Source organism: Cheilinus undulatus, linkage group 4 (genome assembly GCF_018320785.1).
Source record: "Cheilinus undulatus linkage group 4, ASM1832078v1, whole genome shotgun sequence".
Classification (NCBI taxonomy): Eukaryota; Metazoa; Chordata; class Actinopteri; order Labriformes; family Labridae; genus Cheilinus; species Cheilinus undulatus.
In genome coordinates this window covers 41706608-41732762 of record NC_054868.1, presented here as the reverse complement: position 1 = coordinate 41732762, position 26155 = coordinate 41706608, and the positions used below count along the sequence as shown (strand labels likewise).

Sequence of the window (26155 nt, the reverse complement as noted above, 5' to 3'; positions counted from 1 at the left end):
TCTCTGTTTGGTATTGTTTAAGCTACCCTTGTTCAGCTCAGCATTTCTTCAGTTTTTTCTTTTTTGAGAAGGTTATGGCAAAACTCCTCCCAAAAATGAGTCCCAAAAGTCACTTTCATGTACCTACAATATAAAAATCCCCCTTCCTGATCTTTTTTTTCCACACATACAGTTATTGGAATTTCCCAAAAAAGAATTATGTCAAAAATCCCCATCCAAACCACACTTTGGATGTGTCAGGAGTAGTTTGTTCAGCTGTTTCAGTAAAACCATCAGAGCATTTATGGGATTGGGTCGAGGCATGCAGCTCTGTCTCAGAGGGATGTTTTTTTCCTGTTGATGGAGGCTGTTCGGATGTTTTTTTTTCTGATGAGTAAGAGTCATATCCTACAGAAACACACAGCTCGGTACAAAGGAATGCACAAACAACACATACTTACCTTCACAGCTCTTCTTGTCAGGAGCTAGCTCATAGCCGGGGTCACAGGCACACTTGAAGCTGCCGAGAGTGTTTACACACCTCTGTTCACATCCACCATTGTCTGGCTTGGCACACTCATCCTCCTCTGGAAAACATGCGCGTCAGAGTTTAGGCACATGCAAATGAAAACAAGTTCTGGAAAAAATTGGGTAAGGAAACTGAATCAGCACAAGCAGACCTTTGAAGAAGTTTGCAGCAAAGCCGGCCTTGTTGACCGTCCCGTCTGAGACAAACTTCATCCACAAGGTGTGAGAAGTGGAACGCACATCCTCGGGTTTGTCATAGCCACAAAATCGACCAATCAGTGGGCTTGTCTCTAGAGGGCCGTCTCTGACCTCAAGGTAGTCGTAGGCACAGCTGTCATGTCTCTCGATCTACAAAAACATTGGTTCAATTAAGCATAAAGTAAGCTACATGACACCTGTGGCAATATCTGCATTCCTCCAAACACGTTTAAATCTTAATGTGGCAGCAACATGACCAGTTTAGTTTCATCGACTTAATTTGCTGCTTTACCGTTAAAATGAAACAGGTTTTTTTTATAATTATTTGGGGTTTTTGCCCTTTTTCTAGGCAGGACAGCAGAAGAGAGACAGGAAACATGAGGAGAAAGAATGGGGGGGCATGCACCAACAAGCACCTTGACAGAGAACTGATCCTGCAACCTGTGCCCGCATAAACATACTAAGCATATCAGACTGTGAGGAGTTCTTATCTTTATTTTGACATTATGTCAGCCTAAATTTTTTATGCAAGTTAAGGGTAGATGGGCAGGATAGACCAAAATTCATATCTAATATTTTACCAGAATTATAAAATTCCATTGGGTTCTAATGAAAATAAAACATAATAAAACCTGTGAAGACCTGGCATCTAAACAGCATTGTCTTACCCTGCATTTCCCTCAGAAATATGTTCAATATACACTATATGGACAAAAGTATTTGGACACCTCATCATTCCACCAACAGGGACTGTGATGATATTGTATTCAAATACATGTACTTTGATATGGAGTTGGTCTATTACAGCCTCCACTCTTCTTGGAAGCCTTTCCACAAAATTTTTGAGTGTTTTTGTGGGAAATGGGCCTGGCTCACATTCTCCATTCCAGTTCATCCTAAAGGTGCTTGATGGTGTTGAGGTGAGGGCTCTGTGCAGGCCAGTCAAGTTCTTACACACTGAACTAATCAAACCATATCTTTATAGTCCTTGCTTTGTACATCGAGGCACAGTCATGTTGGAGTAGAAAAAGGCCTTTCCTAGACTGCTGCCACAAATTTGGAAGCATAGCATTATTTAAAATGTCTTGTTATGCTTAAGCATTAAGATTGGAATTCACTGAAGAAAAGGGGCCTAATCCAAACCCTGAAAATCAGCCCCATACCATTATCCCTCCTCCACCAACTTCACAGTTGGCACAATGTAGTCAGGCAGGCAAAGTTGTCCGCTTATCCGCCAAACCCAGACCCACCAATCTGACTGCCAAACAGAGAAGCGTGACATTTCACTCTACCAAACATGTTTCCACTGCTCCACAGTCCAGTGTCAGTGTGCTTTACACCACTCCATCTGACAGTTGGCATTGGATTTGGTGATGTGAGGCTTGCATGCAGCTGCTCGGACATGGAAACCCATTCCATGAAGCTCCAGTTGCACAGTTTTTGTGCTGACACTGATGCCCGAGGAAGTACAGAACTCTTCAGCTACGGGCTCAACAGACTGCTGGCAACATTCACTGATCATGCACCTTAGCAGTCGTTGAACCCTCTATGTGAATTTACGTGGTCTTCACTTCATGGCTGAGTTGCTGTTGTTCCTAAATGCTTCCACTTTCTAATAATATCAACTACAGTTGACAATGGAATATCCAGCAGGGATATAATTTCACAAACAGTCTTACTGCAAAGGTAGCATCCATCACAGTACCATCCTTGAAGTCACTGAGCTCTTCAGAACCACCAATTTAGTATCACAAATGTTTGTAAATAGAGACTGCATTGATAGGTGTGGTCAAATATTTTTGTCCATATAGTGTATCTGAAAAACTTGATACAGCATAATTTGGACTTATCTTGAACTTGGAACCTGTCTTGAACAGAGCAGACTGATACTTCTAGCATGCACTGGAAATATATCATGGTGCAGGCACAAGCATGGACTAGAAAGGGCACAATTTTTGGAGTGGTTTGCACAATTGAACACGGCACAGACAGACCTTGTGGAAACTGTGGGTGAACGTGATGAAAGGTGAAACTGATATCAGCCTCCAGTGAATAGATAATGAATGCTGCACTTTATCTTTTAAGGGGCTGTATTCTTCATTTAATCAGACATTTTGATGTATTATTGTCTTGCAATAAATCAATAAGAGCAGGATCATTGATCATGTTTATTGTTGGCCTAGAATTGTAATGTATCCTATTGTGAGTTAATCCTGTGATTTTTGTTTCGTTTACAGCTCTGAATCAGCTAAAGACCATATCTTATCTTTAAAAAGTACTATTTTTGATAATGTTAATGAGACAGAAAAACCTCAAACACAGCTGTAGACTGACTGATTTTAAACGAGGTTGATCTTGGCTCCTGTGTGTTGGGAAACTTTGACCTCACTTGTGTGAAGTTGGTTAGAGACAGATTGAGTCGTTTAGCACACTGACATTTTTATTGCATTCTAACTAATCCTCAACTGCCCTGCGTCTCTGGACACCCACACACGTACCCCCCTCAGTACACACAACACCACAATTATTAACTTCCTAGGAGCTATAAGAGCGTGAAATTTGACCCAGACATTCCTGAGCACACACACACGGACAGAGGGGGTGAAAGAGAGAGAAACACACACCCACAAACATGAGCTCGCAAACACGCAGTGAGTCACCTCAAAAGCTTGGAAGCTGAGTCCGACGTTGTAGCCCTCGGACACGGTGATCCTCCACACACACTCTTTGGATGGTCTGTAGTCGTCGGGGTAGTTTGGAGACTGAATCTGTCCTGAGTCCTTGGTGATTTCACCTCCACAGATCGCTAAAAAGAACAGACAGAAAGAAAGAGTATTTCTATTTTTTTAAATGTATTTTTTATCTTATTTGACGGTTGTGTGATTTTCAGGCAGAGGAGTTACCTTCATAAATAGCAGCGAAGCCTTTTCCCACCCAGTTACTGCTGCTACGGAACTCAATCCACATCCTGCTGTCAGTGGAGATCAATACATCAGGGACTTTATCACCACAAAACCTGCCTGTTAAAACACACACACAAACAAAACCCCATAAGAAACCGAACTTGCATCGTCTCCTGATCCTTTATTTGATTACAATATGATCATTTGATGTCAGATATGTGCATGAGACATTGACATAAAAGCTTTAAATGGTATTATTTCAAAGTAGAGCATCATTGGCATCCCTAAATATTTGAATACTATAAAATCTCGTGCATAAGATGCACTTTTATTATCTTTTTTCCCATCAAAAAAGTTGGGTGGCTTTAAAACAGTGTGACCAATACATCTCTATAAGGTGACGAGACATGCACTGCTATGATAGTAAACGCAGCCACCATCATCAGACATTGCACAAAGACTGACACTCATGGAAATTCAACCAAATTCATTGCTTATTGTGTGAAGCAAATATAGCAAAGCAGGATAGACTAGCAGGGGGTGGACCTACTTTTTAGTATTTTTTTCTCCTTCATCAGATCATTTTAACAGAAAAAAACCTTTTAAATCAGAATTTAGTAGATGCACCTTTGGCTGCTATCACAGCACTGAGTCTATGTGGATAGGTCTCTTTAAACCATCTCTGTGTAGCTTTCGCTGTGTGCTTCAGGTCATTGTCTTGCTGGAAAATAAATCTTTTTCAAGCTGTAGTTCACTTGTAGATTGAGTAAGATTGTCCTCTACAAATTTCCTATATTTTGCTGCATTCATTTTACCCTCCACTTTTACAAGCCTTCCAAGTTTGGTTTCTGAGAAGCATCCCCACAGAATGATGGTGTTTGTGGTGATGTGCAGTGCCAAACATAGCATCTTGTCTGATGGTCAAAAAGCACTATTTTGGTCTCATCAGACCAAAGCTCTTTCTTCCACTTGACCATGGAGTCTCCCATGGAGTCTCGCCTTTTGATGAACTGATGAGCTGGTGAAGAACGCGGGGAACAGCTGTTGTATGCAGAGTCTCTCCCATCTCAGCTGCTGAAGCTTGTAACTCCTTCAGAGTAGTCCTAGGTGTCATGTTGGGCTCTCGCATGAGTCTCCTTCTTGCATGGTCACTCAGTTTGTGAGGACGGACTGATCTAGGCAGATTTACACATGTGCCATATTCCTTTTGTTTCTTGATGATGGATTTGACTAAACTCCAGGGGATGTTCAGCGCCCTTGAAATTTTTTTTAATCCCTCCCCTGACTTGTACTTTTCAATAACATTTTCTCTGAGTTGCTTGGAGTGTTCTTTTGTCTTCATGGTGTAATGGTAGCCAAAAACACTGATTAACCAGCAACTGGACCTTCCAGACACGTGTCTTGAAATTACTATCACTTTAGACACATTCACTGCACTCTGGTGATCACCATTTCATCAACTGTGATAATACTACCACATGTTGGCTGGACCACTGTTGAATTAGCTCAGTGACTATAAAAGAGGGTGAATATTTATGCAGTCACTTATTTTGACTAACATTTTTGCATGATTGACAGTATTTTCTAAGAAATCTTTGACATGAAACAGTTTTTTTTTGACAAAAACACCAAATTATATTGACCATAACTCCATAATCAAGCCAATATCACTATAATCACCACCGACTGAGAGCTCATCAACCGTATCATGGCTAGTAAAGGTGTAAACTCTCAATGGAAATAAACAAATGGGACCTAAAGAGCTACACAGCTTTACAGAAAATGCTTGTTGTGGGTTTTTGCTGAGTGCAACAGAACCTTTAGAGAGGCCCAAAAACAGACTACAGCTTATGTAGCAGTGCGATTCATTATCTGTATTTACACTAGTAGCCTTCATTATGTGGTACTGTTAGTGTGAAAAGTCTCCAGAGCCATCTGCACCAACCAATAACAGAAATGACTAAATACAAGCATCTACACAGATTCAGACTATGTTGCTTAAGGACAGATTTCTATCACGTGGTTCAGTTATGTTGTCAGATCAGGAAAAAGGACAGTGGCTGTAGTTTTTGTGTGAAGATGCAAGAAGAAACCCATAAGGATATATTTTACTAGTTAGTTACTGATTTCTTCAGAGAAAAAGAGGAGAGACTGCAGCTTGGTTCATTGTCTTTTCAATGTAAAATTCTACTCAACTCAACATCAATTCATCTGCATTGCAGTATTCATAAAAGAGGACAATAAACGGGACAGGAAATAGCCTCTGATTCTCAAACAACACAACTTTTCTGGCTGTGTTGATCAGGATTTTGTGTGTGTGTATTTTGCAGTCATGTTTTACATTATATATTCAGTTTAAGTTAGAATAGAGCTTCTCTTGTGGACAGATATTGAACTGTTCCCTTCTGATGTTGCTTTACTTGTGGTTTGGAAAACACCACAGAAATGAGGATTCTTTTATAATCATACATCTAAAAGAAAAGATTTATCTGGAGTTGTTTTCATGCTATGGACAGCCCTGTCATCATTTAATGTTAGATGAGTTTGATCAGAAATAAAGAGCTTACAAAGTCAGACGCATACATGTCATGAGAGTTTACAAAGTGTAACAAATTCACTAAAGGTGTGCTTCTAAACAGTCCAGTTTAGTTGAGTACAGTTTAGCATAGTTTGGTACACAGCCAATGTCCATCTGGCTTTGCTCACAGTAATGGGAATTCCAGCTCTTTTAGCGATTAAGGATCATTCAGCTCAGCTCCATAATGAGAGATGGACTTTAGGCTCCCCAATTGGTACGATTTTGACTTTGTATGTTAATAAAAAGAGCAAAAATAGGAAAAAGGAAACCAGCTCTTTTATGAGAGCTGGGTCCTTTTGTCTGCATACAAGAACCGCCTCTAAGAATCAACTCATTTGTAACTGACACATCACTACTGCTAATAACTTGCTGTCTTGAATCAAGTTGTCTTTAAAACACCTGTCATTTGACCCGCACAAGCACTGGGGAGAGAGCTTTCTGTTTTAATGCACCAAAACTTTGAAACTGAATGCCTCTGGACATCAAAATGATGAGCTCTGTGGGTATTTGTAAACTAAACTAGGGATGGATCTTTTTATTCTGACTTTTAATTTGAAGTTTTGTTTTACAAACTTTGTCTGATGTTAAATTGTTTTCACATCACAGCTTTTCTACCTTTCGTAAAATTTAATGTATACCCTGATTATCCTGATTTAGAACCTTTTAAACATTTTGTTTTGTTCTATCCTCATTTATTTCATCAAATTTTTTCTGTCATTATCTAAATTTTATATCTTTTATTTCTTAATTATTTCATTACTTACACCTTTTTAAGGTTTTATCTATTGTTGTAATTTTTTTTTTTTTTTTTTTGAGATTTATTTTTGGGCTTTTCATGCCTTTAACTGATAGAGGAGGACAGTGGATAGAATCGGAAATGGGAGAGAGAGTGGGGAAAGACATGGGGCAAAGGGCCACGGGCTGCTAGGCCATCTGCATGCCCATTGTGGTAAACTTCTGTTTTATTTGTATGTCCAGTCTATGTGATGCCTTTTAGGCTTTTTTAACCTTTATTTAACCAGGTTAGTTCCATTGAGATCAAAGATCTCTTTTTCAAGGGAGACCTGGCTTGTATGTATGAAACATGCTTTATAAATAAAGTTGAGTTTGAATCTAACCAGTGCCCCACAAGGTTAATTTAGTCCCTTTTTCCAAGCGCGTTAATTATAAAATTAGGGAGAAAAGCTTCTCAGCTCAGTAAAAACGTGGCTTTCTGTGATGACTATTGCTGTTAAATAGGAAGTGAACATTCTTTGAACCAGCCAACATACTGCAGGGAGTCTAGCTCCACTCTTTAGGGTGTGTTAGGTATGCTTGCTACCTCAGCAGACCGGTGCCAAAAAAGTGGGATGATACAGATCATTTTGGGACCTTTCCCAACTTTGGACAATGGAAAACGCAGCACAGCTACATTCTAGCCCCTTTGAGTACACCCCTGGCTGACTGCCCCATCTTCTTACCGAGGAGTGGAGCTTTCCTCCAGTATCCATCCCGAACCTCTATGTAGTCGTACCAACACAGACTGCTTTTATACAGATCCATGGTGGTGAAGTTCAGGACAATCTGTGGAGAGAGTGCATTTAAAAACACATTTTCATTTCAGAGAGCTAAAGAGGTCAGATACCTGAAGTGTTTGGATATGCTCACTATGCAGACATCCTGTCAGCACTTCCTTATTGTTATCACATCCATATTACCTGCACTGCAGGGCTCTCTGTCTGTGTGCATACCTTTTCTCCAGGTGTAACAGATATTCTCCAGACACAGTGTGTGTATGAAGGGTATCCGTTGGGGTAACCAGGAGACGAGAAGTTGCCTGTTGACTCTTGGAGTGTCTCTCCGCATGCTGCAGCACACAAACACACAGAGGGAGTCACATTTTTGTGGCGAGTCCTGCTGTTGAGCATAAACCTCTCAGATGTTTACTGATACTTAGGATCACTGCATTTCCAAAAAACATATGGCTTTCATATGTAGCATTATTCTTGATCTTTCACTGCCAATTTACTAATCAAATACACAGCATACTCTGTCAGAACAACAGATCTATCCACTGTCTACCAGAGGTTATTTATGTGACACTAAATCTGCTCTGATGGAAACTTTTACGACATTTATTCATGATCATAAACAGTAAAGTTTCAAGTCTGAGTGTCGTTGCTTATTTTGTTACTGAATCTGAAGCCAACAGTGACTCAAAGTAACTTATAGTCAGCCTAATAACAAACAAAGAGGTGGAGTCGAGGTGGGTTTAAACCCTTCTGACAGACGGCTACACTGTGCTGGTTTGCAGCAGAACCTTTAATAATGCACAACCCGTATCCTTCTTAAAACAAAAGCAGATGAGTTCTAATAAAATTCACTCCTGAACAATGTGTGCACATAAACATGAACAATTCCAACAAAAACCTCATTTTGAACTAGGTTGTAACCATGTCTGTTTCTGTTGTAAATAATCTCTATCTGACATGGTGTGTATATTTAATGTCTGCTGCTTCTGCAGCCAGTCTCAGGATGTTTCCAGGAACCACAGTTTGTCTGCACTTCTGCATGGACTTAATTTTTCAGCACCAGAAGTTGCTGCATTTTATATCTTATTTGGCTTATTTCAGATTTGCCTGTTAAAAGCTGCAAAGTTGATAGATTGGCCATTTTCCTTGTCTGTCAACAGGAGGGGCCATTTTGCAAAGCTTCAATCTGTAACACTTGTTCCCTGTCAGAGAATGGCTGAACCAATCAAGGACATTTAATGAGAATTAGGCAGTAGCTATGGGCATGGTTTTAGCTAGACAGCAAACTTGTAAACAATGGCTGCCAGGGGGGATGTAAGGACATGGTCTTAATCGGCTAAAAATCTATATTTAAATCAATACAGGACAGTGACAGTGAGGTGAGTTGCAGCTTCCTTTCATCAGAGATAAGCAGCCACCACTGTACTCGCACTCACACAGAAACTACTGGAACTTCCTCCACACAAGCAAATCATCGATGTAGCAATGCACTGTGAAGTGGAGCTGTCCATTCCAGTGGTGTGAAGAAAACTCAGGAAAATAAGCTTCACTAGTGCTATTTAATGGGAATTAAAAAGGAATTACCTTTTAATATGCTGTATTGATTTTATTTAGGAATTGTTTCAAATGCAATTTTCCTATTTTATAGATAACTTCAGCAGAGATTCTCATTTTTTTCAAGGCCCTAAATATGAAAAATGTGCAGGTTTGGGGTTTTGAATCAGAAAGTAAAGCTAAAAATTGAAAAAGAATTCTTTTTGAAAAAACAAAACAGAAACTGTTTTATTTAAAGAAAAATCAGGTTTCAAATTGTATTGGGGTTGAGTGTATCCTTACATCCCTAGCTGCCAGTGAGGAGATTAGTGTGGATGATAAATATACATTCATCAGAACTGGATGAACATTTCTTTATCTAAAAAAGAGAAATGAAGAACAGCACTAAAAGCTTTTGTTGGGGGAAAAGATGTTTTTTTTTTTGCTCTTCTTCTGCCCAGCTTTGACTGGAGTATAATTATCATGAACAACAGTAACTCTCTTGTCTGTTGAGTTCGCAACATGGAGCTATCCCAGGACAGAGGATGCCCACAATATTATGTTTTATCACTTTCACTGACTTATAATGAAAGTGACTGACAGAACTTTCATCCAATCACCTCCCGAGTGTGTTCTGAAAAGTTCTGTCCTTCCAAAACTCCCCCTATGGGCTGCTACCCAAATGGATGTGATACATATCCCATGCCATAGACATGTAATGGCTGTCTTTTAGTGCTGGCAGCACTTATTTTTAATTGAAAACCAATGTAGTCCTGCATTCTGAGCGCTCAGCGCACTGGGCAGAGAGAGTGTACTCAGCATCAGCTACTCTTTGTCACCGTGCTTAAAGCACTCTCTGTTGAACATTGTTTAACCTTTGGAAAACGCTGTGCTTGTCATCTTCACTTCTCCTTCTCTTGCCAATCAAACCCAAGCAGGGGGCGGGACTTCTGACAATTAGCAGGAGAGAAACCAATCTGTCTTTCTTCATCCGTTTTCAAGGGTAGTTTTCAGGTCTGCAGCTGCTGCCTGTGTCAGGACGGGATTCCTTTACATTGTTTTCATGTTTTTTGTGTGATATTTCCTTGAAATCCGGAAGCACATGGATCTATTTTAAAATGCTACAGATTCTACCGGGACTGAGGGAACAATTTTTGTTATGTAGAAACAATAAGCGCTAGAAAAGAAGTACTCTGGAATTGAGGTTCTGAGTGCTGCCAGCGCAAAAAAAGACAGCCATGGACAAGCAGCCTTAAACAGTCTGTATCATAAATCAGCTTAGATAAGTTTGTGTTTGAATATATGACGTCCAATCACAGCTAAACAGAATTTCAGAGAAGAAGAGTTATTTACAGCTACATTCAGAGACTCTACTTTATCACACTGATGACAACAGTAAAGAAAAAGAGTTACAGCTTTAGATGGATTAGTGGAAAAATGCTTAGACAACAGTGTTCTCTTTATTCTTCATTCTGAGTTTTACGCCATTGCTCCCTTGCAAAAGGAGGTTAGCCAAATGTGCCCCTCCTATCCCATCATTCATGCTGCTTTCCCCCACAATGCCCTGGGGCTCTGTTCATCTGTCAGTGAATATGGTATCACTCAAATGTGACCTTATAAGGTTGAAATTGTGTCTATTTCCAGCTGGGACATGCAAACGCAGTGGTGCTCTGGCTCCAGCTTCAAAATGAAATTATAATTAGATAAGCAGCAGAAACATATTAAAAACAGTTTTATTGTTGTTAATGAAGGAAAAATGCCCTTTTCCCCCAGATAAATGGTATTTTAACAGGCAAATTATGCTAAAAAAATAACTACACCTACAAAAACATGTTGAAAAAGAGATTTGGGTGATTTTAAACAGACCAAAAAGGTGACATTATCTAATCTGTTTGTCTCTGAGGATAAAATTATGTACACATGATGACCTAAAGTGCAAACTCTTCTTTGGAGCTGTTAGTGTGTGCCAGAAAGGGGTGGTAGCGTTTGCAGTTACAAATCTTTGCAACAACACTGCACGATCCAGATCATGTCAGAGATGTACAACAGGGACACAAGTGACAGCCAGAGCAGCACGGGTGTGTGCACTAACTAAGTAAAAGTGTGTGTAATTTTATGTGTGTGAGATCTGAAAACAGAGAAGAAAGCTTCACATGGAAAAACATATTACTCAATTTCACCTCTGAGCCTTTGAGAGTTCAGGGATGGGCAAATTTTACAGCAGATAAACAGATGTCATCTTCCGTTCCACTAGCACACGCACATGTAAATACACACTGTGGTTTCATAGTAATTATATCAGTACCTGGACATCTATACAGCTTCCTTGCCTGTGCAATGTCTCCTTTACTGAGCCTGGTCCTCTGGCCAATAGCAGGCCGAACCCCATTTTCATCTCTGGATGGAAGGATGGTGTCGAGGAACATCCCCCTGCAGAGGAAAAGAGAATTAACACATGTCTCATTCTGATTTCCAGGAAATCAAATAAAGGATTTCAACATACATACGTTTATCCTCATAACAACTTGATATAAGTTATGTCCTGAGAGCAGTGTGACCTGAGTGCCCCACAAATGTTTTCTGTTTTCTGCACAATTCTTAGTTACAGCTGAGGGAGTTATAGGAGCAGTTATCTGCTTGTTTCAGGCCTGGGATATAAAGTGAGTTGGAGACCATTTCCTCTTGTAATAGAGGCTATCACAGAAGCCGAAAACGTGGAATTAGATTAAATGATGCAAAAAAAAGTTGTGTTTTACTGTTACTTTGTTTGTACAACACACTTCATAAGGGGTTTAAAAAGTGCTCTGAAAAATGTGTCAATTCTATTGCTAAGTAATTATTTCCAGTTTCTCCCAAAGCAAATGTATGAAAGCTGATACTCTATGCAGATCCTGTGCAGTGTGGGTAATGTGTCATATGTGCTGTTAGCTTGATGTGTGAATCAGCAGAGTCCAAGACATATTTTCTTTCCATCCATCCGTTTTCTATACCGCTTATCCCATTCGGGGTCACGGGGGGCTGGAGCCTATCTCAGCTGTCATTGGGCGAGAGGCGGGGCACACCCTGTACTAGTCACCAGTCAATCACAGGGGTGACATATAGAGACAACCAGGCACGCTCACATTAACACCTACGGCCAATTTAGAGTCACCAATTAACCTAATGAGCATGTTTTTGGTGGTGGGAAGAAGCGGGAGTACCCGGAAAGAACCCATGCATGTACAGGGAGAACATGCAAACTCTGCACAGAAAGGCCCTGACCAGGAAGCAAACCAGGGACCTTCTTGCTGTGAGGCAACAGCGCTAACCCCTGCTCCACTGTGCAGCCCACATTTTTTCCCAAAGATAAAAAATTGTTCAATATCATATTCTATCCTGTCATGTCGTGTTATATCCAAACTCTGTTTATCAACTTTGTTGCAGAGAAAGTCTAGTTTGCACGAGGCAACATTTGACAGCAGGAGCTGGGTATTGAACCTACAAGTTTGCGGGAAAACCTCTACCTAGAGAGCCACAGTTGCCCCAATATAGCATACCATCAGCCCCTAGTTGTGCCTGCTCACGTTTGCTGAATTATTAAGCTCCGTATGTCTCTAAAGGTCTTTTCGAGCAAAATATTTGCCACGAGATTAATTGAAACCCACAATTTGCTTGCAGTGGGTCACTCCGCAACACTCTGAGAAACTACCGGTTCACACCAGGAGGAGCCAATATACTGTTTCTATACCAATGACACACACAGTCACTCAATTTAAAGTGTTGCTGCACACTCAATCTGTCTCTGTAAGAAGGACTGTGCTGCACATTCAATGATGTGCACATGCCAGCGCATGCACACAGAATTACCACCCTGGCAGTCTCTGTTTCATTAAAACTGCTCTCACCTGCTCTGTTGAATATGCACATTTCATCATAAACATTCAAATCACTTTATACGTGTGTTACTGCTTTTTATTGGTTGATAATATTTAATAATATTCCTGCACACTGTACTTAAACTTTGAATGTCTATCACTGCTATGCATGCACCATTTCTGGTTAATCAAAGAGACTGTGATCAGTGTTTTCACATATTTTTGCACATTTACACCTCTACCTCCAAGCAATACATGTTTACATTCTAGTTTATACCTATATTAATAGACCCAGTGCTTACAGGTTTTTATTGTAATTCTTATGCTTGTTTTGATTCATTTTATTGAACAATTTATTTGTAATGTGGTTTGTATATATGCATCTAAATAATTATGAGTGTCTATTTATGGTGTCTATTCTTCTGCTGCTTTAATAACTAGCTGCAGCAACACCACAATTTAGAGTTTGGGATCAACGCTACCTACCTACCAACTAACCTATTTATCTATAAGAAAGCACACGTAATCCCTCTCTTGTTCTCTCCACAGTTTACAGTTTACTTTTTCTTTCTAATATGCTCTGCTCTGTATCTAAATCATCATGACACTGTGAAACATTAGCTTGCATGATTCCAGCATGATAGTGATTCATCAGGAATTCCCCCTAATATAGATGCTTCATACCCTCTTCTTGTCATCACGCTTGTAGCATAACAGTGCAATTTCACGGCTATATAACCCCCAAAATGTCTTGCAAGCTCAGTTTTGTTATAACTAAAATATGTGCAAAAACATACTTTTAACGCAAACAAATTTAGCCGCTGCAACCTTAAACTTCTTGTGCATTAGCTAGTATAGTGCAGTGCATCCTGCTTACATGTGCAGCTGATAGAGGGTACAGGAGTCTATCAGGATGAAGTTTTCATGTGAAAAGAATATTAAAAAAAGTAAAATTCAGCATGACTTTATCTCCCTACAAACTATTATTTTCTAATATTTGTTGCTGTTTAGCCTTTCAAAACAAAGATTTCCATTTCCCATTTATCTGCTTGTGATGTCCCAAAACCAGCTATTGAGGATTTGACAAACCGAACTGCATGCAGCACCATCAGCCAGCCTGATTTAATCTGAGACATCTTAGTTTACACAGTTGTAACTTTACCCATCATCATTATAAATATTCTTGTTGCTTTCTAGACCTTTGATCTGAACTGGGCTTCAGCTGCAGTCCCTCTCTATGGTTTCTTTAATATGAAGCACCAAGCCCCGTCTTGGCCTTTGTGTGTCAAGGAATGCTGTAGCGATCACAACAACTGCCCTCAGGACATTAAATAAATGCATCTACATAAAGAGACAATAAAAAACATCAGGGTCTTTGTTTCACAGCATTACAGAGCAGACTTTGAAAATGAGAAAAATCTGTTTTGGCAGCTCATGTGACTGATCTGTTTAGTAAACTCAACAAAGGTCTTGAGATGTGATTGTGCCGGTGGTTACCGTGAGAAGGTGTTCCTGGCGTAGTGCATAATGCTGTCAAAATCGTACGGCTCCCCCAGAGAGTTGACCTCCCCCGGCTCCATCTTGAGAAAGTTATACTCCTGGCCTGGAAATCACACACATTCACAAAATGTGATATATAACCAGATGTGGTGCAAACAGGATAATGTATTTTTTTTATATTTTAAGCAGACAATGACAGAGTTTTCTGTGGACAGGACACATATTCAAAACTTAAATAACCACCAACAACTGTGTTTTTTTTTTTTTTATTGTAGAAAGGTCAAAATCATCATCACAACTAAAGTTCAACTGTTGTGCAACTCTAATGTATATCTATTTATAACTGAATAACTGAAGCCATTTAAGGACATCTAGTTAGTTTCCTGTAGCAGTGTAGTTCAGAGTTGTAATATTTTTCAGATAAATACAGGTGCTCTTCATTCGATTAAACACCTGTCAGATTGTATTGTTGTGAAAAAGACTGTGATGGAGTTGGATAGTTGGGGGCTTTAGGTGATTCACAGTCATTAAAACCCTCTTTCACACTAACACAGGTCCTGGAGAGAGTGTGAATTTGAAAATATGGCACACAACTTCTCCTTACTTGTTTCCAGCTAGAGAAAAGCAACCATGAAAGATTCTAACAGAGACCAAAATGCATTATGGGTACTGAGTCTCACCTGGCTGGATGTTATCCCTGATGATGGTCACATGATCGTCACGGTCAGGCCGCGTGTGCTCATGCCAGAAGCCAATGACGTGACCCAGTTCGTGCACCACGATGCCAAACTTGTCGCAGTTCTTCCCTATGGAGATGGCCTGGGGCCCATTGCCACGACGACCCACATAGGAACAACACCTAATAAGGATTAGCAGGAAGTTGATAGCAGGGAGATAGGGGGATGATTTTTTTTCTTACTAGAAGTTTGACAAAGCATCAGCAGGACTTTAAGAACATGCACACACACAAAGAAAACACAGTCTTTTCAGGATTTCCTGCCCCGTACTACGTCCACCAGAGGAAAAGCAGCAGGATTTATTTACATACAACTCTCCGATAACACTGCAGTTTCATAACCAAAAGAGAGAATTCACACAGAAACACACACTCAGCCCTTTTTTTCTGTTTAGCCGAGACATCCGTGCCAGGCTAACAAATCTGATTAAAGTTATCCAGCGAGCTGATTGCAGTGTAAGGATCAGGAGTCACTGGAGTAGATACAGTTTTCTTCTGGTATTTGGAGCTCAGCTTGGTTACTATTACTTCACCTTCAATGCATCAAAAATGCAAACTGTAGTTTTTCTCAGAATCACTGTTTTAATTTTGCCTTTATCTATCCTTTTTTCCCCCTCTCGCCTGCAGGCTGCACATCCAAGCTGCAGGGTATTTATACATCAGATTAAAGTGTCTAATCTCTGATGCAGCCAGCCTATGACAGGACACGAGACAACCTCTTTCATTGGCTCACATGCAGCCCTCTCACTAAACTACATTTAAAAATCAAATTTGTTTGAAAATCCACTTTTCAGTCTTTTTTAAATCTTGTGCAAATTATCAATATTCAGTTAAGATTGAATCATCAGCAGTTTTCCAGCAATAAATAAAAGTTGTTCAGAGCACACAATCTTTTGCTTATCGAATATCTTAATTAGGCATCAGATTTCATTGTTAGAGCATGAACAACATATTTTTGTAATCTATGCTTTAGTAAGTTAGAAAAAAAAAAGGTACTTATTAATGAGCATGACCTAACCCTAAACAGTCTTTTGAAATTGCTTGGCAATACTTTGTAAACTGGAACAAATTTAACTACTTTGACAGATTCAATTGACATTTTTAATGTGAAAAAAAACATTTGGATTATCCCTTTATTCTTGCCACAGCTCTAGTGAACATTTTCTAGATTTTAATTGCACCCTTCTCCATAGATACAACATATAAAAATCTCTCAAACTAACCTGAACTATCATAAAGATTACATTCTATACTTTATGGAAATTCTGCATAGTGTTCATTTATTAAAAAGCAAAAATCTCTGTTCCATGTGTTCAGACTACATGGTTGTTTCCTATTATCAAATGCTCCACAGTTGCAAAAGAAAAAAAAAAGATTAAAGTGTTTAAAGTACAGTAGGTAGAACTAGTCATCTCTCAACCAAAAGGGCAGGGGTTTGATTCCTAGCTCCTGCAGCAACAAGTAGGAGCATCCTTGGGCAATACAACTAACCTCAACTGCTGCGTCAATGATGAGTGAATGTGTATGAACAGGATTATTTAATACTGGGGTAAACTTTGCATAGCAGCCTCCACAATCAGAGTGTGAACGAGTTAAGTGTGCCATGCAGTGTAAAGAGCGCTTTGAGTAGTCAGACAACTACAAAAATACTACACAAGCTCCAGTCCATAAACCAAAGTATAAATAATGATTTTTTTCCACGTCCAGACCCTCTGTTTTGTAACAGACGCAGTTTATACACTATATATACAGCAAAGCTTAATGGAAGGTCTTTTTTTTCACTTGAGCAGCCTAAAAGTAGTTACATCACAATCTAGAAGTACCTATTTACAAGTTTTGCACTGTAGTTAAGGCTATAAATTAAAACAACTTACCTTTAGATTTGAAGAAGAAAACTAGGTACCATTGCCCATATCTGGATACTAATAATACTTGTTAATTCTGATATTAACGCATTTTAAAGCCTGCAACCTTCTAAGATTACCATAAAAATAGAAATAAAAAAACAATCACTCTTAGGACCTAATAATCTTGCATTTAATACTTTATAAAATACTTTAGAAAATACTTTTTGCTAAATTGATTCATCAACTTTAAATACTTTAAAGACCCTGCAGACATCCTGTTATAAAAACTTGACCATAAATTATAGCCTCTTACTTTTTTGTCCTCTTGAAGCTAGTTGAACTGTCGACACTCCACTGATGCTATCCATGACTTCGTACCCTTACTGAAGCTTTTCTGGTGAGCCTGGAATTTGGGTGACTTTTCAGGGACTTTAAAGATTAAATCCACACCAGTATACCCAACACTGAACATATTTTAATCAATTTTTTAATCTATTCTGTTCATTTCTTTGCTGCTAGCCACTATGCTAACGGCCATATTGTTGTGTGTGCAGATTGGTAGATATGGCCTGAGAAATAAAGAGCCTGTGATCTGGCCCTCTGTGTCACTGCAGACAGGAACTGCTTTGGATAATTGGATAACACAAAAAAATCTTTGAGTAGTAATTTCTGTTTAGTTTTTTTCTTTTATCTTTATAGTCCCATAACTATTTTTTTTATTATAGTTATATAAATGTACATATTTATAATCGTCCTGAAACAAAGGATGTTTAGAGCATGACTGTGCACCACAGGATTGATGTTTCCAAAGCTTTTGAAGACAAAAAGTCCAGGTGAGACAACATGGTTAGAGAATGTTTTAGGGCTTCAAGGGTTGTTAAGGTGTGTATTTCATAATACTCCATGCTATGAACATATTATTTGAAAAAAAAAAAAAGGAAGTAATATGATGATGGCCGACTGTATAACTGGAATCTACATCATGTTACTTCACTAAAAAATGTCTGATTCAGAGTCCACAGTTAGGGTTGTCTTTAAATTCCTTCTTGGGAAGGTAAAGTAAAAAGGCACTGATGCACTGGTTTAACATAGGCATCGACCGATATTGGCCCTGCTGACAGACTTCAAACATCATCAATTGAGTAAATCAATCAATCCATTGGCAAATAATGTGGCATGAATGGATACCAGTAACAAATTTTTCATCTGTTAAGATGGATCAATTTAATGCTGGAATTCGTTACTGCTGATTCAAAGAGGAGTTTCCTCTATAAGGCAAAAGAAGTCTCTTGTTGGACTCTGATTTGTTTTCATTATCAAACATGAGACAAACATCTCATCGGTCTCTGCCCACATTTTCACAATGAGTACATCTCTACTGGAAAGGAGAAAATGCATTGAATCGATGGTTAAGGAAGTAGCTTTGTGTTATGTTATGTTGTCATTGTTTGATAAATGTCCTGTTAGTCCATCAGACTGTATTTGTTATTGTTTTAAAATCAATCAAAACGTCATTTTAACACAAAAATATGAACTTAATTTTATTACATATCCTTCATGCCCTACTCTTTCAATCATCTGCACAACAGAAACTGAAAGAGATACACCTCAGCATCCTGGATCGAGCTGCTCTTAAACCGTACTACTTACAACCAGTCAGTGAAGTGCCATCACTGTACAAACACACTCTGACCCCACCATGCTGCCACTCCTCAGAACAATGCACTTCTGCAGAGTATGAACAAAAAAAATGCACCAACATACAAAAACTCACACTCTGCAGCGTGATTGGTGGGACGGGGAAACAGGAGCAGGACAGGAAGGAAAGTAGAGCCAGTGTTGAGTGACCGTATCGTCTCTCGCTGTGACAAGGTCACTACTGCACTCTAGGTACACACATACACACTCAAGCACAAGCTCTGTGAGATTCACCGCACTCACCCACAGGGTCTGTAGGTGAACACGATGTAGCTTTCCTCATCCGTCTTCTCGATAAACGTCACACACGTCTGTTTCTCCCAGTGACGCATGGCCTGTTTGAACATAGCCCTCTGACTACCTGAAACACACATATTTCACTTCCTACATTTACTCATCCACACGTCAAACACACATATTTTACTTCCTACATTTACTCATCCAACGTCACAGAGTGGTTTATTTTTCAACACTGTCTGGCTGAGTTGCTTACCAGTGAAGTTTCCTCCAATGACGTAGGGAATTACTCCTCCAGGCCATATCCTCTCGGCTCGGGATGTGGCTGCTCGGGGGATTCGACTCTTCACCACATTACCCGTCTTCCCGCCTTTCCCGGTTTGGCTCTTAGGACTAGTAGATCCCTTGCTGGAGTTCTTTGGGAGATAGTCTAACAAAGTGAAAGGAGAAAACTCTAGAAACTTAGCTTGTACTTTTTCTTGAAATATGTAATCTATCTGAATAAGCATAGATCATATGCATGGATTTAAATTCATCTATGAAATAGAAACAATGGATGTCTGTTTAGTAAGTACACCTTATGGATTGCAGTTTTTATTGAACAGAGTCCCTTTTTTAAAAAAGCACTTGTCCTGACTTGGAAAAGTTTTATTGAGTTTATTGAGTTTGCAGACTGACAGCCCACAGGTCACTCTGCCCTCTTCTGTCTGTCACTTCCTGTCTTTATTGAGGAGTGTTACTAATCAAACAGCGCTCAGTGTCAATGGTAGCACTAACAGTATACTTTCTGTATACTTTCTGTTTCTTTTAACCGCTTTTCTGTGGAAGAAAAGTGCCCTGGACTACTCCATTAGGCCTGTGCTGTCGATACATTGCCACGTGGACCTTGCTGATACATGTATCTAGGGGTCGATACTGTTGTAAACACTGTGACGGCAGTTTTAGATACATACATGCCCCATAGTGCAGTTAACAACAAAGCTAGCAGATGGCAGCAGTCATTAAACTGCATGATGCAACTCATACCTCACTCAAACAGAAACAAGTTAGAGTTGGTACTTAAACAAGGTCATGGGGATCATAGTTTTTATCTACTCCCAGAAAGACTAAAAGCAAAGATACTTAAAAATTTGGGGTTTCTTCAAAGACCTGAATGTAAGGACTTGGATGTGAATCGTGCAAGGTGTGCAAAAACAAGGTAAAACACAGCAGCAACACCAGTCTTTACTGACACGCAACACCTGGCTAACTAGCAATCAGTAACAACAGCAAGGCTCACCGGTCTAGTCTCTGTCGTCCCAACCAGCAATGATCGACTCTATTCAGTCAAAATTTCCCTCAAAATCCCAGGAGATCACAAGTGGCACTTTATGCAATCTGAACAACCAATAAATTAGGAAGCAAAACAAAAAGACACAACCAAAGTGGCCCACTTTTCTTAAGTTCTATTCAATATACAGTGCTTAACAAATTTATTAGACCACCCTAATCCTAACCAAAGTTAGGTTTATGCCACAGCTGCCCTAAATTAACAGCACTGGTAATTACCAAAAACATTTTTTGTGTTTCTGCAATGATTAATACACCAATTTGTAGAAACTCTTTAACCAAAATGATATTTTTAATGGTAAAATATAATTATTATTGTTATCCATGAATTTTCAAATTTACTGATTTACAAAAAAAAAAAGAAAAATAGTAAAGCACATTAATATTTCTTGATGAATATGTCAAATTATAGTTATTTACTTGCATTCCTCAACAGAAAAATTAGTTTTAGTGCTTGAATGTTATGCTTGATTAATTTCTGACTTCTCAGAGAAGCCCAGTGAGCTGGCTCAAATTTGGCTGAATTCAGTTTGAAATCCCTCATTCCTGTTCAAAATGGTAAAATGTAGAGAGCTCACTGAAAATGAAAGAGTCCGCATTAAAGCACTTTATGATGCTGGATGGTCTTTGAGACAAATATGACAGGTGGTCTAATAAATTTGTTAAGCACTGTACCTATTCTCTATATTTGTTCTGTACCTAGTTTTTAATGTTTTTTTTTTTTATATTAGGAAAGTTAACTACAGTAGTTTAATTCATTGGCACAGCAGTCAATCATACAGTTTGATCATAATTATGACATAAAAATCAACCTGGTTTAAACTTCTTTATTTTTTTCTTTGTTATGCTGGCAAACAGCAACCCATAATGTTCCTGGTGGGGCACTGAAAAATACCTAATGGTTGTAAAATGAACTCAGTTCTTTCTCAGTTACATGCCTACAACTAAAATACTTGCATTAAGGTTAAGCCTTAAAGATTTATATTAAACTGATAAAATCCTTAAAACCCACTTTCATTACAAGGTGAAATGAATTCAAAGCCAAAGTCTTACCAAAGCCAAACCTGCGTATTCTCTCCAGCAGCAGATATAACGATCCTCTCTTCTTTGCAGTTTCATGTTCCTCCAGACCACCTGACGCAGACAAACACCAGAGCCAAGAATCAAAACACAAACAATGCACAACGAATGCTGATATCCTCATGTGGCCCCTTCCACTTCCTTCCTATTCAAGCTGCTTATGAGAGAGTTTGAGAGGAAACGTGAGAGAGAGCATAACATGATGATTACTGAGTGAGAGTGAGATGTTCACTTACCAGATGTGTGGCCCTGTCGGGAATGTGTGCGCATGTGTGTGTGCTGTGTGAGGTCTATCGTTCTGTCGATCTGAAACATGCGCAGGTCCTCCTCATCTAAAGCGATGTCACCCCAGAATACAGCTGAAAGTGAAGACAAAAGAAATCAGACTTAACAGGTGACTCAATACATCATCTCTCCTGGAAATAACAGGTTTGTCACAATAAAAAGCAAAATGTAAAATTCTCTATTACAGACAGTGTCACTAGAACATTGTTAGCCCTGTGTGTTTGTAATTTATAACCAGTTTTATTATTCAAACTTAAGGTTTTAGTACTTCACTTCCTTTTTTTAATTCTGTGATATCTCTATAGAGTTTTTAACAAACAAAGAACCAAAAGACTCGGACTATACGAACTGTATGGACTCTGCCAGTGGGATGTCAACCTTTGGTGTGTGCACAACTCTTTGGAAATCATGAGTTTTCAATGCTTTGTAAGTTGCCAACTAAAGCCACAGGGAAAAACGAAAAAAAAAAAAAAAAAATGACGAGAGTGTTGATATTTCACCAGCAGCTGAGGCCTCCCACTTTTTCTACACCTTGAACAAAAGATGGCACTTCATTTCTTTTTCTGTAGTCTCAAATGGAGCTGGTACTACAGCAGCAGAGATGGACAAAACAGCTGATCCCTCAGGCCGTGAGGGGCTGTGTCAGGAATAGAGCAGTGGCGTAAAGTGCTGCTGCACATCCAACCGCTTTCGACCACCGCTGGTGTGGGTTTGCTTGTACGATATAATAGGGACCGTTTCTTGACATGAATCGGATGGCACCGGTTTTGGGCACAAGGCCTTGCACACACTAGAAGATAATTGTGTTGATTTTGGGTCAGAGCTCTCCCTTCCAATCAAAGTCAGCAAAGGCCAAATTATCTAGTCTTTCAAAAGAATACCTAGCCAGATTTTCCTTCGATGGAAGATGTGCTAAGAGTGATTTTACTCTATACAATCTAGACAGCATGATCAGAGCCACTCTGATCTGAAAACTGTGAATATCAATATCAAAGATGTTCCAAATTTAAGATCAGAAATCCTGTTGTGTGGGGGGAATCACTGAGGAAAGCTGAGAAGCATTCTGTCGATTGTTACGTTGAACGGATCACCTGTCAAGACTGACTAAAGAAGGAAGCACAACAAACACAGCCATGGCAAACGTGAGGTATAAACTTAGATGGATATCAGAAATAAAGGACCAACTCATTGGTTTTTTAAAATAACACTAGTGTTTTTATAGTACTTCCTGTAAAACTGGCAAGGAAAGGAGAGGGACCAAAACTGATGCAATCACCCAAGACCCGGAGTGGCTAGTCTGGAGAACCGGGGCCAGGCTGGTTTTAGGGCTGGGAGGACCAGTACATTAGCACTATAGAGGCTGACTTGTTCAAGTTGGGTTTCATAAACCCACACAAAACTCTCTCTCTCTCCTTTTGTGTGGTCGTGCAGGGAGGGCTGTCCGTATTCATCTGACAGGAAACACTACCGTTACATTGGTTGGTTACATTGGTATCTTATCAATGGGTAATCCTCCACCCCAAGACACAGACTAGGTGATAATCCAAGGATAAAGATGGAGAATAACTAGAGCAAAGTAGGCTAAAAAAGTTGGACTACAAACTGGGAAGCTTTAGAAGCTTACCCAGCCTTAAATGCAGATTTATTCTGTTATTACAAGCTCACAGCTCAATGTAAACACACCAGACGGAATTAAATCCTATGTACCTGACTGCTAAAAGACACCTCTAATGCTTTTGTAATGATGATTAATAATTAAATGTTATCATTATGAATATATTTAAACCACAATTATATATCTTCAGTAAAAGGTTGTGAACTAAAGTGGGCTGATCTGAAAAATTAAACTTCAGGGTTGAACGAGTCCCCATCCCTGCGACCACCTATGAGTGAGATCAGCTGATTCTGATGCAAATCATATCTAGTGTTTTGATAGATAAGATGGTTCAGTGGATGATCATTTTACAAAGCTTTGTAGTGAATGGGATCTCAAACATGTGGCAGCATAATCCCAATAAAAGGAAAACAAAAGTTATCCTTATTAAGTTAATAACGAGCCATTATTTTGTTTAACAAAGCAGAATCAAAACACAATGTAATGATTCATTCAATACACATGTTCATTTATCTAAATCTACATTATTATTACAATGTCTCCCATGGGATAAGTCTGCCCAGTTATTGACATTTTTTGCTGCTGGTTTTAACAGAGATTTCAACACTTGATTACAGGTTTGAACAAAGTTTGGACGATAGTACCACAGCTGCTTGGAGTAAATAACAAAGCAGCAACAGCAGAAAAGGTGACAGAGTTGTTTTCAAGCCAACAGTTAAAGGTGCTGCATTCAAGTTGAATTTGATTCACAATGCTTATGTGCTTAAAACTCATAGGCTGACAGTTCAATTATAGAATTACACTACACAGCACTCACAGTGGTTTTCTCAGCCACTGACACCTGAGTACTAACCACAGAGTCTCAGATCAGCGACTACAAGCATTGAGTTAGATCTACTGACCAAAAGCAGCTATAAATAAAGATTGGGTCCCAATCAACCATGGCATCTCTACTAAATGCCTTCATTATTTTTTAAGTTATGGTACACTGTCAGACTACAGAACAGATGCATTGTAGTTTCACTCACTCCAATTACACGCCTCATACTACTCCCAAATACCACAAAACTTTGGTTTAATATCGGCCAGAGTGCCAGCCCAAAGAGCTTAGTGCAGCTTTGTCTCCCTCCCTCTCCATCCTCCTCTCCGTCTCTTTCTCTGACACACACACTCCACCACACACAAACACCGCCCTCGGTGGTCTTAAAGTGGTCTGATATCAGGCCATGTGCAAGCCTTTTGGAGGGTGACGCTCCCACTGCTGTCCCCTACACTCCTCTTTCCCCCCTCCTCCTCTTTGCCTACTCAAACCTCTCCAGCTTCTCCCTTTTATCCTTATCCTCACATTCTCCTTTCTTTCTCCTTTCAACACAGCCTTGCTTTTCAGGTTTTTAACATTCATCCAGACCCAAGAATAGAGGTTCATGTTTTATCTTGCATGTCTTCAAATCATACAATTCAATATAACAGCTATATCAATGTATCAGTCAGCTGATATTAATAGCTGAAATGCTGTTCAATATGCACGTCAACAGTACATGCAACACAGCATCATAATAAACCAAGTTATGATAACTTTATTGTATGGCACTATTATAAACAAGGGTTAACAAAGTGCCCTGACATGTGCAGAAGCAAACAGAAGAAAATAGAAAACACACCCAAATGAAATACAAAGAGAAGAGAACAAATGACACCCAACAACATCAGCAGAACCCAGAGACCTGACCAAGACAATAACCCAAGACATCAAGACCACAGACATCATAAGATACATTCAAAGTAAGACATTATAAAAGAGAACCTCTTGTTCTTCATTACTGAGAACAAGAGTTTTGCACACAATGGCGGCAAAATCCTAATCCCAGTTTTGACCATCATACATTTGTTTGTTGCCTTGAGGGGCAGCCACAACCACGTAACAAATACTGCAAGTTGTTCTGCATTGTTGCATGTCCAAATCCTTCTGACCTGACTTGTCTGAGTTCGCTTGTTTTACCTTTTTTGTTAACCAGTGGCTGCTTTTCTCACTTTTTAAACTAATTGGAGTACATGCCATGGCCACCTCTGTTCCTAAGTTAAACTGAAGTGAGAAGAGAAGAGCACACCCTGCACGGTTAAAGAGGAGAGGGTTTGCTCCATTTATCGTATTACAAGGCCTGTGGAAAACAGAGCGCAACACGGCATGCGGCATAGTAACTGTTTAGCCCAAACTATTTCATTTTAATGATCAAGGGAATTGTAAGTGAGCATATTTTTTTTTTTTAAATTGTGATTAAAAACAAAGTATGACAGTGTATTAGGGCCACCCTAAAAGATACTTTCTTTTTTTTTTTTTTTTTTACAAAATCTGTTCTTTTTTTTTTTTATTTTTAAAAAATGCTACTATAAAAAGGGAGATCCACCAAGGCTATCTTCAGGCACACTTGCTCTTGTCAAGGATTAGGTCAAAAAGCCTTTAAAGGTTCAGGGCATATTTAATAAAATAATAAAATCACTTTTTTCAACAATTTACACGTCATTCTTCAAGAGCACCTGGCTTTTACACACAAAGAGAGCACACGGTACATCTCTCCTTTTTGCAATGATACTAAAAAGTTGTATATTTACAAGAAATCATATTTAGAAGCTTCAACTTTACAAGAAAAAAAATCAGAGCCTCAAAAGTTGTAGATTTTGACATAAGCCAAAAATACCAAGTTCTTAAAGTCAAGAATTTATGAAATTGGTAAGTCAAAAACTGG

General features: G+C 39.2%; 1 protein-coding gene across 1 annotated transcript in view; it reads right to left on the bottom strand.

The window, feature by feature from the left end:
* Positions 1-26155, bottom strand: part of tll1 (tolloid-like 1) — a 94889-nt gene that overhangs the window by 32262 nt on the left and 36472 nt on the right. Inside the window, exons 2-14 of the mRNA XM_041785555.1 lie at positions 21748-21870; positions 21485-21565; positions 19359-19532; positions 19109-19226; positions 15265-15443; positions 14582-14687; positions 11536-11660; positions 7917-8032; positions 7647-7749; positions 3609-3725; positions 3366-3511; positions 660-855; positions 441-566 (exon numbers count right to left, since the gene is read on the bottom strand). Coding sequence (XP_041641489.1) covers positions 441-566; positions 660-855; positions 3366-3511; positions 3609-3725; positions 7647-7749; positions 7917-8032; positions 11536-11660; positions 14582-14687; positions 15265-15443; positions 19109-19226; positions 19359-19532; positions 21485-21565; positions 21748-21870 — 1710 coding nt within the window. The remainder of the gene's footprint in view (positions 1-440; positions 567-659; positions 856-3365; positions 3512-3608; positions 3726-7646; positions 7750-7916; positions 8033-11535; positions 11661-14581; positions 14688-15264; positions 15444-19108; positions 19227-19358; positions 19533-21484; positions 21566-21747; positions 21871-26155) is intronic.